Genomic DNA, 14,743 nt, shown 5'->3' with positions numbered 1-14,743 from the left:
ACTGATGAAAATGGTCAAGTAGTTTCTAATGACATGCATGATTAAGCTTTTTCTTCTAAACAGGAAGAACTCAGCTTTCACAATCTTGGACTATAGAACATTTTGAAACGTCAATAAAGTTTGAGCATCTCTCCAAAAGACTTGATCAAATAATTCAAGTCAATACTCAGTGAAGGGAATATCTGACGGGATTCTAAACTGAGAAGCCATCTTTCTTCAGGTCTTAGCCACTATTTCTGCAAGTGCTGACTCTAAGTGGCTTAAATGGGTTTTGGGATAACTAGACAAACTATGTACAGTAATGGAAGTCATTTCTTTCTAACCTAATTTTTTTTGAAAGGAACAGCTTTTGGCAATTTTATCAAGTAGCTCAAATTCAATTTTCTTGAACCATGTGAAAGTACATTACAGTGCATGCACACACCCACCCAGTGCTCCCATCTCACTGCAGAAATAACACTAAACTTAAAGGTTACGTTTACCTTATCTTGTCTTCTTTCTGAAAGGGGACAAAGAAACAAAAAAAAAAATTAGTTGCAAAACTGGCATAAAACATATTAACTGGATCTTTAACTCTAAGTGTGCATTGCTGAAAGAGTTACAGATTACACCATAATGGCAAGAAACAATCAAATAAACTATGGGTTATGTTCTGTTCAGTACTTTAATAAAGAAGTTTCGTCACTGACCCAATTGTTTAGCAGACTTCAGCCTCGCCGATGGTTCTGCAAAATATAGAAAAGTAGAATGAAGGATGGTTCTTTTATAAAAAGGTCAAATTGCATCAGTGCAAATGTATACCTGCTGTCAGACTCCAAGTTCTCTGATCCAGGTGTGCTTGCAACAGTTACACATTTCCATTAAAGAGAAAAATTTGCAAATCACTCTGGGGATAATCAACATCTTTGACAAGGTTGACATTATCTATCCCTAGTTCTGCTCAAGGTCATGGTGGTAATCCTGGAACTATTAAGGTGAAAGTACAATTGCAGTGCTATTAAGTAGAGAGCATAATTTTGATCTAGTTATGGTTATAATGTTCAAGTTCATGATGGTATACAACTTGTGTGTTAAGGTCTTTTTATACATTTGCTATGCGTCTAGTCTTCGGTGACAAACAGTGACCAACCCTACCTCACCATGGTTTCACAAATGCTCTGGACTGCTTTGCACCAGGCAGATGTAGCATTTTGAATCTGTCAAATGCCTGGATAGTGAAGGGTCACAAATTTTAGGCTCCATATATTTCTAAGCTCTGAGGTCCACTCAACTCAGTGGTAGCACACAAATCTGAGCCAGAGATTGTGGTTTCCAGGCTCCCTCCAGAGACTTCACAATCCAGATTCACACTCCAGTGTAGTGTTTAGCAGCTTCTCTGCTGTAGATGCCTCCCAATAAAAAAAAAAAAATTTAAAATGTTGAGACCTGAAATGGAGACTCTGCCTTGCCCTGTCAGGTGGTTACAAAAGATCCTGTGCCTTATTCTAGGAAATCTCAGTTTTCTTACCAACATTTATGCCTCAAACATCATAAATGAATATCTAGTAATTTTATTCAATTTGTTTATGGAATAGCTGTTTGCAAATTAGCTGCTGCCTTTCCACAGGTTGTGGGTGCAGGAGTAGATGAATTCCTCAAGCTTCATCACCCATTCAATTAAACAGAGGCCAATCTGTGCCTCAAATTAATTTTAACTGCTTCCATTCCATGTCCCTTGAATCACTAGTGCCCCGTGACCAAAAAATTCTGATGTCAGTAAACTATTAATTGACCCTCCCTAGTTCTTTTAGGGAAAACAGCAGCAGATTTCCACTATTCTTCTGTGAAATGTTACAACTATGACTACGCTTCAGTGGCTGTGGGATGTGTGGAAGTCATTGACAGATCCAATTCAAGTTTTTCTAAAAATCCTTTCTTCATTCTTTTACAGGCCCAACTGATAGCAAACACTCGCTGTTGTTTGGCATTTTGCATCTTACTTCTAGTCAGTTCAAAATGGTCTTAGCAGCTGTAGGGATGAATTGTAATGTTTGGCATTTAACTGGTCTGTTCATTTCAATGCTCAAATCCAAAATGAGAAGTTTGGCATGTTTTCAAACAAGTGGAACCCAAAATCAATACACTCTTACTTTGGTTACACGATTACCATTTCAATTTAAGCAATTTATCTACAAGCCATTAAATAAAATTATGTTTAACAAAAGTGAATCTGTTTATGCAAAACAAAACTCAAATCGACTTCTGTTCCTCATCACAGAATGTACCAATTGATCTAGATAGGTCAACACCATTTGCATACCCCATCATCCCAACTTCACTACACTTACACAACTGCCATGCTCACTCACAACTTACCACAGGAAGTTGGTTAGTATGCTAAGTGAATTTGAGGTATAGATTCTTCCCAACATCTCTACTCAAAAGATGTAAACTCCATCCCAACAACTGTGCTCTAAAATATTAACCAAATAATTTCCTTCAGACTCCAAGGAGGCTGAAGAATAAACTGGGAGGGTTCTTGCAGACTTTAGCCTTTGTTACTAACCAGCCACAGAAGGTATACAAGGGGAGCTGTGGTAACCCCTGTCATTTCTGAAGGGTGAGCACTAATCCTCTGGATTTGTTAGCCAGGACCAGAAGACTGCACTAGCCTGTAATTTCTCACTTGCATAAGCAAAGGACATCAGCAGGATTTTCCTGCCCGAAATCAAAAACAATGGAAACAAAAACGACAAGAGACATGGCTGGTCAAATACTTCCAATTCCAAACACAGCTCTCTTTCCCAGTTTTAACTTTTTTTGCGTAGGGGGTTGTAAGGCATGAGAGAAGCATATAGATAATAAGAAGGTGAGCTGAGGAAGAGTGAGACTGCCACAGTCGAGTGATTAATTGAACAAGGACATTGAGAAACTCTTCAAGGGTTTGTATTCTAGCCTACTAATATTTCAGGACTATTGGGAACTGACCAATTGTAACTAAGCAGATTTGGGATGACAAAACTGAAACAGTTTAGCTCTGGAGAACATAGTAAAAGCAGTAGGCCATTCAGCCTCTTGAGCCTGTTCTACATTCAATGCGATCATGCCTAATACCTCCCTTTGGTCCAAACCTTTTAATGCCTTTGCTTAACAAAAAATTACTTATCTCAGATTTAAAATTAACTCATCTGACATTCACTGCCATTTATGGAAGTGAGTCCCAAACATTTACTACCTCCTGTGCTTCCTAACATTTTTTTTTAAATGAAAGGTCTGACCTTAATTCTTAGACTATGACCACAGTGCTAGAATCTCCAACCAGTGGAAATAGTTTCATCCACCTTGTCTCTTTTAGTTAACATTGAAGGCTTTTGATCAGATCACCTCTTAACCTAAACTTTAGACAAAACAGGCCTAGTTTGTATAATCTTTCCTCATAACCTAAGTCCAGATATCAATCTTGTAAACCCACAATTTACTCCAAGGCTAATATATCCTTCCGAGGGTGTAGTGCCCAGATCTGCTCCCAGTACTCTAAATGGGATTGAACCAGGGCAGTGAAAGTTTGGACCAAAAACAACTGAGCAGCAACATTTGAATAAGAAACTCTCTCTGTTTCCCGATTCCAGCTGTCCATTTTGAAGATGAAAATACTCACCTTGGTACCATGCCCAGACAGGTGCCACAGGTTTGCAACATGCTTCAGAAGACTGCCCACTTCCCTAATGCCTCATAGCATCTATTCCTGCCTCTATCCCATAACCCCTCCCATTTATCTCATCCATCCCAGAGGCTACCAGCCTCATTCCTGATGAAGGGCTTTTACCCGAAACCTCGATTTTCCTGCTCCTCGGATGCTGTTTTTCCAGCACCACTCTAATCTGGATTCTGATCTCCAGCATCTGCAGTACCCACTTTTGCCTACCTGTTCAACCTACTCAGCTTCACCCCCAACTAACAGACAGCAAATCCACCTCTAACTCTATGCAAGTTGCACTTAACAAGCATGAGACAGACGAGGGAATACAAAGCAGGTTTGTTTCCAGCTCCTAATTTCTATTACTCATGGGCAAAGTATAGTTCCATAAACTCTAATCTCACCATAGCCAATATTTAATTCAAATTGTGTTATTTGTAGACTGACATGATAAATGACCAGATTGCTATAGAAACTCTAGATATGTGAATGCCCTCCAAAGCAAGCTGCCTTCCTCCAACAGTTTGATATTCCATATTAAACGGTCAACTCCAACAACTCTCAATAGACCATTTAATTGTAAAACCAATCACTGTCACAAGAAAGTAAGTGCCATAAATCCACTACACTCTGCTCCTTAGCACAATAATTTGGAGATATAATTTAATCTGAATCATTCCATTACAGTTTGTGCTGTCCTCAACACTCGCTATAAGCAATAAAGTCACTGTACCAGACTTCCTTCGGAGTCTGCGAGTTGTGATTCGGTCTTCCTTCACACGTGATTCTGCCTCTCTCTCACCCTCTGGGCTGTAGTGAAAGCCAGGATGATCTGCAGAGAAAATATTGCAATCGATAAATCTTTTCTGGACATAGTACTTTCCAGTTTCCCAAACACATAAATTAGGAGAAGTAAGCCATTCAGCTTCTTGAGCCTGTTCCCCAATCAATAAGATCACGGCTGACCAGTTTGCTTCAAAACTCCACATTCTCATCTGTGCCAATAATCAGATTCTTTAAGCAAGAGAATGCTTAAAAATATCCAATAATCCTGCCTCCACTGCATTGAGGCAGGGAGTTCCAAAGTCATCCAATTCTCAAAATGTTTCTTCACATCTCCTTTCTAAAAAAAAAGTGACCTTTAATTTTTAAATCGCGTCCCCCCAGTTCTGAATTCATCCCACAAGAGGAAAAATCTTTTCCACATCCACCTTGCCAAGATCATTCAGGATCATACTTCAATAAAATTGCCCTTGACTCGTCTACAGTGGAAATCCACTCTATCTTATGTTGGGATTGCAGGACAAAGTGCCCATTCCAGGGAAAAACTCGGTAAACTTCGAATAGATCTAGCTAGGTACTAAGAGATTTGAGTTTAGAAAAAAGGAGCAGGCATAGATTTGTATATAAAGAGTTAATGGCAGGTTGCTAAGACTACTACCTTCTTTCCATATTGTGCTTGCAACTTTAAGACAAAAGCTTCCTTCCTCGCCTCCCTGTCACGTTAAGTAATAGCTGTACAACAGAATATGGGAAACTGGAATTTGAGGGACTGATAAGGAGAAACATAAAATAAGCCATTCTATTAGCTTATCTCATCTGCACTTCATCTCAAATTACCCAGTAATGTCCTATTTCCACAGCATCACAGGACATTTTATGTATATAGATTAAACTACACAATAAAAGATGATACAAAATAGAAAATGGATACAAGGGATTAATATTCTATACATAAAAACATACATTTCTACAAAGCCCAGCGGTTTAAACATTTGCATACATGTTTACATATTAAAATCAAGGGTTCCAAGTGATACGTCCAGATGTGTCAATTGGACACAGCATCCCAAATCACTGTAATATAGTCTTTGACAATAACTTGCATCAGTCCAAGATTCTTCAATACAAAGATTGGTTCTAAAACGATTTGAAAAATTAAACCGTACAGCACAAAAGATTCTTCAGCCAATGAGAGGCATTAGTATGGAAGTAATGCTACAAGATTAACAATTTAGAAGCCCATGCATTTGCTCTCGGGACACTCATTCATATCCTACCAAAGTAGCTAGTGGAATTTTAATGCAATTAAGTGCTAGTCAGTCAGTGATGGTGATAATGAAACCAGACAGACAGTGGTCACACAGTGCACCAAAATTGGGGGATCTGTCCAACAGACTCAAACAACACAATACTTCGTATCGTACCTTGCTGACAACATCCCAGATGTCACTATCTCTGGGCATGTCTCTCCCAAACAACAGTAACAACCCACTGTAAGTGGCAGTGCAGTGATATACAGTTGGAAGGAGTTGTCCTGAAAGCCCTGAACATTGGCATCAAAGAACCGCCTGTTGATCACCACTTACCGGGACCCCCATCCCCCAAAAAAGGCTGATGAATCAATACTCCATGTTACGCACTTGAAGGAAGCACTGAAGGCAGCAAAGAACACAATATACAGTGATTGGGGTCACAGTTTTCAAAGTACATCAAAGACTGCTCAGTAGGCTTTATTGACGGAGTTTACCTAAACCTATAGAACAGATGCAGATTGTACCTGCACCAAGTGCTGAGAGAGGCAACAAATAAAAAAAAAAGGAAAAATCTACTTGATCTCATTCTCACCAATTTACCTGTCACATATGCATCTGTCCATGACAGTGTCAGGTGCAGTGACCCTGTACAATCCTTGTGAAGGTGTCCTGTCTTCACATTGAGGATATTCTCGATCCTATGTGGCACAGTGATTTTGAACAGATGCAACAATTCAAACATTGATATTCCATATTAAACGGTCAACTCCAACAATTTGGAATAGACCATCTAATTGTAAAACCAATCACTGTCACAAGAAAGTAAGTGTGGGCTATCAGAATTATGTTTACACCTTAAACGGATTCCCCTTTCTACCATAACAACCCAGATCAATGAAGGATGCAGGACAGTATGTCAGGAACACCGAGCACACTGAAAAATGAAGTGACAACCTAGTGATGTTGTAACCCAGGACTACTTGTACACACCAAGTAGCATGCAATAGTTTGGGCTAAAATAATCCTGCAGCCAAAAGATCAGATTCAAGCACCGCAGTCCTTCCACAACTATCAGAAGGAAGCAGCTCCACAAATATCCACATCCTCAGTCAATCAATGCAAAGGACAAAGCTGAAGCATTCACAACTATCTTTAGTCCTAAGTGCTAAATGCATGTTCCACCTTAGTCTTCCAAAGTCTCCAGCTCCACAGATTCAATCCACTCTATTTGAAAGAAGGAAAAAGCTGAAGCAACTGGGCCCAGACAATATTCCAGAAGTTGTACTGAAGCCTTGGGCTCCAGAATCAGTCACACCTCTAGTCAGGTTGTTAGGGCACAACAATACCACCAGAAAATTGTCCTGATACATCCTGTCCACAAAAAAGCAGGAAGAATTCCACCCAGTTGATTATTGCTCGAATCTATTTTAGATTATCAGCATAGTAGCAAAATTTATCAACATCAGTGTCAAACTGCACTTGCTCAATAACAACCTACACACTTATTTGGTTTACTTTCTGCCTGCACCATTCAATTCCTAACCCAATTAGAGCCTTGGTCCAAACAGACAATAGTAAATTCCTGAGGCAAGAGTAGAGTGGCTGCCCTTGATATCAAGGCAGCTTTCAACTGAGCGTGGCATCAAGGAGCCCTAGCAAAACCAGAGTCAATGGGAACTAGGGAAAAAATCTGCTGCTTCATTCTCACCACCAGTCAAAAGCGGGGACGTTTCTTAATGACTACACATGTTCAGCACCATTTCTGGCTCCTCAGATACTGAAGCAGTCAGTATCCAAATGCAGCAAAGTTTGGACAAAATTCAAGATTGAGCTTATAAGTGGCAAACAGCATGCACCACAAGTGCTGAGCAAAGCTACCTTCAAGAGAATCTAACCATTTTCACTTAATGGTTAGAAAATGAAAAATACACTAAAAAGGGAGAAATTGTTGGGTGTATACAGAAAAAGGGGGCCAAGAGGGGATATTTAGCTTATAGAAAGAGGAGTCTCTGTATATTTGATAATGACAACTTGTGTAGCTCAGCCAAAAACCAAAATTAGCAGGCGTCAGCACATTATCACTACCTGGAAGAGTCACGAGAAACAATTCATCTAAGAGCCTGCCCTAATGTGGCCCAGGATTTGTGATAGAGCAGGCATTAGGTTCTAACAGGGCAATTAGGCACACAAATCCCATGGATAAGCAATGGATACATCCTAGGCATCATTATTCAGTTATGGTACGCCATATAAAATACTGAACATAAATTGTCAGCAAGCTCATGCAAAGCAAATTAAACTTTACTTACGAATGGCATCCATTTCCAGAATTGCTTGTTTTGCCTGTTAAGTAAAAATAATTATTCTTCAATCTCTTTTCACCAAACTCAGTTGTAACATGTTGACTTCAAACAAAAAGGACAGCTGGAAGCATTGCTTTAATTATATTTAGAATGACCCCTCCCTTCATAAACAAATAAAGGATGCAAGTGTTTCAAGTGTGAAATAGGACTCAAACAAGACTGTACTTGAATGGCAACAAAGTTTTACAGTAGACTGTTTTAAAAAGATGAACTTTTTAAAAAAAACTATAAAGAATGATTAACGATTATTATGTTTACCTCTAACAAGACATTAGGCTTTCAAATTAAATCTGTTTGTTGCCAAAGATAATTACTAACTATACCATAATCAGAGGTTATAAAATAGATGGATATGACAAATGCAATTATAAATGGAACAACCTGAATAACATGCTTTTAACTATGCGGTTAACATCCCTTTTTCTCCCCACAAAATTGGAACAGGTTTTGTTTTAACATGCCATTCAGGTCATGTTTATACTATACCTTGTTGCATTGGAGTGATGGGGATTTGTTTTACATTATTCGCACAGCTTTAGTGTATATGTAACTTGAATCTAGAGTCTTTGCCCATTTCAAGTGCTCAGTGGGTACTAGATTTGAGGGAGTTTGACTCTGCTTGCCAGTGTCATGTTGCTGCATGATCTAAGCCCAGCAATCCAAAATCATTGTTCCAAGGATTATGGAATTATGGGCTGAATGGTTTGATTCCAATAGGAGAAAGTGAGGACTGCAGATGCTGGAAAAGCACTGCCAGTCAGGCAGCATCCAAGGAGCAGGGCAATTTACGTTTTGGGCATGGGCCCTTCATCAGGAATGAGGCCTTCATTCCTGGTGAAGGGCGCATGCCCAAAATGCCATTTCTCCTGCTCTTGAATGCTGCCTGACCAGCTGTGCTTTTCCAGCACCACACTCTTCGACTCCGGTTTTATTCTGCACTCTAATTGTGAATTTTAAACAATGAGTTTTCACAATCTTTTACACTGGCTCATTTTCTGAAGCAATCCCTACCCATCATCCTCTGGCCAGAACTGAGAATTTCCATCAAATAAGCTCATTCAGGAGTTACATGACATTAAACCCAGATTCTCAAACACAAGAAGCCATTAATTCAGCATGAATGATTTGCATCTCCAGTGACCAGTGGTCAATTAATGCCACACTCAGAACTGCTGCAGTTAGTTTAGATTCAGTCTATGCAAGTTTTATGTTGTCAATTCCAAAGGACACAGACTTCAACTCGGTGTTGACGACAGGTCTAATGTAGAGTCCAACACTGATGGTTACCTTTAATTATTCAAGCACATGCTAGTGAGTTTGCATGGAGTGTAACTTCACCTCAAATACACAGACTGCACCCAGCACGTTTTGGGTGCATTTTTGTCAATTGTGCTTCCAGTGGGAAGGTCGCACCAACAAGTTTAGTCAGTTCTGAGCCTCAAGGAGTATAATACAATTATGCCCTCAAGTATCTGAAAATACAGCTTCGTGACCCCCATTTCACACCTTAGCTGGAATCTTTGCTGGGTGATTTTCAAGAATAAGCCTCTTCAAATGAAGAATCCAAAGCCTCTTGTCCTGTGTTGATTTGGCCTGTTAGAGAAAGACAAAAAAAACAAAGAACCTGGGATAACCAGATAGTGCACAGTAACCACTTCCAGACCGATCCATCTAACATCATGCAAAATTCTATCAAAACTTTGGACAAACAGGAGTTCGGCCCACAATGTTGCGCTGAGCATTTATCTTAATCTAAGAGCAGCTTAACCTACACACCCCTCGACTTACTGCTGTCCATGTGCTTGCCCATCAGTCACTTAAATGCCCCGAATAACGATATACTTTTTTCTGGAGAAGGATATCAAGGGATTTGGATCAAAGGCAGGCAGTGGATTTCAGGTACATTTCAGCCTGGTTTTAATTAAATGGTTGAACGGGCTTGAGGTGTTTAATCATCACCTCCTATACCTACGTAAATGTGGATTTTATTTGCTACCAGGAATCTGTCCGTTTCTTCTTCCATCATCTTTACACAGAGCCATTTGTTGTATAACTCACGCAGTTAGTTAAATCTGTGCACTTGTAAAAGAGTGCCCATTGTAAAAGTTGACAGCAAGGGTCAGATTTTAACCTCCATAGACTTTGCCCAAAACGTCGATTTTGCCTGTCCTCGGATGCTGCCTGAATTGCTGTGCTCTTCCAGCACCACTGATCCAGAAGCTGACATGACGAGGCAGGTAAATTTAAAACAGGCAGCATTGAATTTCAAGATATTAGCAGAAAAAGATGGAATAAAGATAAAGATAAAGTATTTCCACTAGTTGGAAATTCTAGAACAAGGAGGCATAGTTCAGAAGAGATGTGAGGAAACACTTCTACACACAAAGGCTGGTAGAAGTTTAGAACTCTTCCTCAAATAGAAGTGATTGCTGGAATGCTTTTTAATTAAAAAAAAAGGTAGATAAACTTTTAAGCAGCAAAAGGTTTTAAAGGGTTATGGGCCAAAGGCAAGTATATGGAGTTAGGCCAAATATTAGCCATGATCTCATTGGATGGCTGAACAGGCTCAAGGAGCTGAATAACCTACTACTGTTCTTACAAACCAGTTCCTGAATACATTTCCTATTTTCATTCATTTAGTTTTCATAATGCCGGACAAAAGCCTGCAATTTCAACCTGTTTTATTTAGGAACCCAGCCATTCAGTAGTTGTAGAAGCACCAAGATTTTATAACTGGATTTCTTACCTGTACTGTGTGCTGCACTTTGGGATTCTTGTAGTGGAAGACACTGAAACTCAAGGGCTCCTTTGGAATTACCTCCACAAGCATCAGGTTACAACACTGGGGGATGGAGACACATTAGGTCTTTAATTCAGAACTCCAAATCTCTCACTTTTCCACACTGGTTTTCTAGTCAAGTAAACTGCAATAATATAGCACCTTGTATACCTTTAAAACAACCTAAAAACTTCTTTTAAAGTAAGTAATGGGTGATGAACTGTGGCTCTTGCATTGCAAGTTAAACCCAGTGATTAAATTTCACGCTTGGCAAATTGGATTCTGTGCTGTTGACCGAGATAGAATTCTCCTGCTATGAGTGAATAATGCCACAAAAGGGCACGTCCATCTAGCTGAGAGGGAAGTTAGGGCCTTCATTCAATGTCACATCCAAAAGGAGGCAACTCTGACAATCCCGCATTCCCTCAGCATGGCGTATCAACTTGAATTACAAGCTCAGGATCAGGATAGAAAAAGCTGCATTCACCCAAAATTGGAAAGAATTCAGAACAGCATGGACAAAACTATAACAAGTAAATCTTTAAGTGCAGACTAATTTTACAAGGTGTGCCACAGGATTACACAGACTAAGATTAGATTAGATTACTTACAGTGTGGAAACAGGCCCTTTGGCCCAATACGTCCACACTGACCCACCGAAGCGCAACCCACCCAGACCCATTCCCCTACATTTATCCCTTCACCTAACACTACGGGCAATTTAGCATGCTAATTCACCTAACCTGCACACTTTTGGACTGTGGGAGGAAACCAGAGCACCCGGAGGAAACCCACGCAGACACGGGGAGTGTGCAATCTCCACACAGTCAGTCGCCTGAGGCAGGAATTGAACCTGGGTCTCTAGCGCTGTGAGGCAGCAATGCTAACCACTGTGCCACCGTGACTAAGCCAGACACTGAGCCAAAAGATGTTAGAAGGACAAGAAAGCAAGATCGTCATCAAATTGGTAGGTTTTAAAGGAACTACTTAAAAAAAGTAAAGGAGGGAACTCCAGTTTAAGGCCAAGGCATATCCATTACTAGTGGGATGAAGGAAATCAGCTACGCTAAGATGGCCACAACTGATTAGGCCAATTTGAAAGAGTCAATGAGAATCTTAATTTAAGGCATTGGTAGATTGAAATCAATATAGGTCAGCAAGCATTGATGTGATACTAGAGCAGGAATTGGTGAGCAGTTTGGATTAGCTAAAAAGTTATGGGAGAATGGAAGACAGAGGTCAGCTAAAGAAACTAAAGTGACTGATCTTTACTGATTTAGTTTGACAGTGCTAATGAGCCAGTGTTTCAGGAGAACATGGTAGCACAGTACTTACAAAAGCAAACCCCAACATTTTCAAGTAAACAAAGAGAATAATTCTTACCAAAATATGAGCTTTATAGGTGTAAGTCTCTTCTCTTTTTTTAGTGATGAGAAGAAGTTTATCTAAAAGAAACAAAGTGCGTTCATTTTTGGCTCGCTGAATGCGGAATGTCCCCTCTAAGACCAGCTCTCCATAGCTGGTCAGATCTGGACCTTTCCAGTTTGTCAGCAGGCTCTGTATTTCCTTAATGAGAACACAGATAAATGATCACACAGAAGTAGTTCAAGGGAATGATAAACATTATCAAAACATAGGAACAGAAGTAAACCACGCAATCCAAATGAGCTCCGCAAATTATTTAGATCATTGCTGATCTCAATGCAAACTTCACTTATTCTCTTTAACCCCATATTCCTCAATAGCCTCACCCTACAAAAATCAAATCATTTGCTTTAAAAGCTTCGAAGGACGTGAGGGAATATTCTAGATTTTCACAACTTGTTAAGAAGTGCTTCCTGACATTACTCCTGAAGGACCGCTCTCTAATCGGTTGTGACAAGTTGTTCTGAAATTTATAGGGAGAATAGATCTCCTTAATCAAACTAAAAAAAAATGATTATATCTTAACTTACTAATCTCAAAAGGAATACATCTCTAGTATACATAATCTGTCCTCATTATATAATCAATGATTATAGCTCGAAGTCGATCAACACATTGTTCGTGTTGACCCTCTGAAGGAGCAATTCATTGTGCTGCTGCCATACCTTTTACCTCTGCTGTAGCCCTACAAATTTTCCTTTTCAGAAAATGATCTAATTCCCTTTAGAAAGCCTCAGCTGACCTTGTATATCCCATAATCCTGAGCAGTGACTTCCAGGAACATCTTAAAGGTTTTGTGCTGTACACCTCCAACCTCCAAAAGCCAATACTTTGTTGAGATGATGCATTGGAGTCAAAACACAACTAATATTAAAAGTCACATTATTCAAATACAGGGTAGTTGAGGACCAAATTCTTCTTGTAATTTGGACATTACAGTTTGTAGTTGTCATAAGATTGCAATGCCTAAGCCAGTGTGCCATTAACTGGGATCATAGCACTCTTGCAAGTTAAATTTATTGAACAGTTTTAGAACTGCTCAAACTTCTGTTGTATCTTTACAAATCACGCCAATGCTGTAGAAAAAAGTGCTGCATGATGTCCCAACAGATGCCTGTACAAAAAGGACATGACATGCACACACTAATCACAACAAATTATATCCCTCTGAAGTGGCTTAGCAAAGCATTTGATTACATTAAACCATCACTGGCTTGGAGGTCCACCAACATTTCTTTAGGGCAATAAGAGATGGCAATAAACATCAATTGCACTGACATTTATATTGCAAGAAAGTTAAAAATTACCTGAAGCCTAACTGCATGCTCATGTTTCCTCTTCATATCATTAATGTGCCAAGCCACTCTTTGCATTGTGTCAATGGCATCCTGTACTACATCATAACACTCTGTGTCCTTCTCCAGATGGTTAGCTATTTCCTGTAAAGAGCAATAAGTAAAAGATGGGCAAAGTATGCTGAAAAAAAAAGTAATATCAGGGATGGGTAGAATTTCAGCAATATTTCACTTTCCAGCAATTTACCACAGGGCATGCATGCACTTTGACAAGGAGGTACTGTTGAGATTGGATGCCCAGCTTCTTTTCACTAATTGTGTCAATTCCTGAAAGCTACTTAAAACTTATGCTGTGATCTCATCCATCACCTTTGTTAAGCAGATGGTTATGGGCAAATGGAAGAATGGCACATGCTATAATCAAGTTTCATTCGGAAAAAGTGTGCTGAACCACAAACAATGACTAACCCAAATCAAACTGCCAACTGACTGCACATGTACTGAGACACAGCGCAAGTGTCTCAGTACATGTGACATGTATTATTGTCACATGTACTGAGACACAGCGCAAGTATGTGCTAACCAGACAAATCATGCCTTACATTATTAAATCAGGGTTACAGAACAGAATATAATGTTACAGCTACAGAGAAGGTACAGAGAAAGATCAACTCTAAGATATGAAAGGTCCGTTCATATGTCTGTTAACAGTGAGAAAGAAGCTGTTGTTTAATCTGTTAGTACGTTTTCATGCTTTTGTATCTTCTTCCTGAGGGAAGAGGGTGGAAGAGAGAGTAAACCCAGGGTGGGATGGGTCTTTCCTTAGGCAGCAGGAAGTGTACATGGAGTCAATGGAAGGCAGGCTGGTTTTCATGATGAACTGGACTATATTCTCAACCCTAAATTTCTTGTGGTCTTGGGCACAGCAGTTACCATAGCTGAAAATGTGTTGCTGGAAAAGCGCAGCGGGTCAGGCAGCATCCAGGGAACAGGAGAATCGACGTTTCGGGCATAGGCCCTTCTTCAGGAATGAGGAAAGTTTGTCCAGCAGGCTAAGATAAAAGGTAGGGAGGAGGGACTTGGGGGAGGGGCGTCGGAAATGTGATAGGTGGAAAGAGGTCAAGGTGAGGGTGATAGGTCAGACGGGGGTGGGGGCGGAGAGGTCGGGA

The 14,743-nt window shown here is 39.9% G+C and overlaps 1 protein-coding gene across 7 annotated transcripts in view; it reads right to left on the bottom strand.

Moving 5' to 3' along the window:
• The window catches only part of LOC122553033 (pleckstrin homology domain-containing family G member 1-like), a 219,984-nt gene that overhangs the window by 21,715 nt on the left and 183,526 nt on the right, over positions 1-14,743 (bottom strand). For all 7 annotated transcript variants that reach the window (XM_043696473.1, XM_043696471.1, XM_043696472.1 and 4 more), the window contains 8 exons: positions 13,587-13,718; positions 12,238-12,420; positions 10,822-10,917; positions 9,582-9,668; positions 8,022-8,055; positions 4,410-4,508; positions 690-725; positions 483-499 (listed from right to left, as the gene is read on the bottom strand). In XM_043696473.1, the coding sequence (XP_043552408.1) occupies positions 483-499; positions 690-725; positions 4,410-4,508; positions 8,022-8,055; positions 9,582-9,668; positions 10,822-10,917; positions 12,238-12,420; positions 13,587-13,718 (684 nt within the window). The remainder of the gene's footprint in view (positions 1-482; positions 500-689; positions 726-4,409; positions 4,509-8,021; positions 8,056-9,581; positions 9,669-10,821; positions 10,918-12,237; positions 12,421-13,586; positions 13,719-14,743) is intronic.

This window comes from Chiloscyllium plagiosum, chromosome 9, assembly GCF_004010195.1.
Source record: "Chiloscyllium plagiosum isolate BGI_BamShark_2017 chromosome 9, ASM401019v2, whole genome shotgun sequence".
Classification (NCBI taxonomy): Eukaryota; Metazoa; Chordata; class Chondrichthyes; order Orectolobiformes; family Hemiscylliidae; genus Chiloscyllium; species Chiloscyllium plagiosum.
Note: the sequence above shows the minus strand (reverse complement) of the source record. Positions and strands in the feature narration are given on the sequence as shown.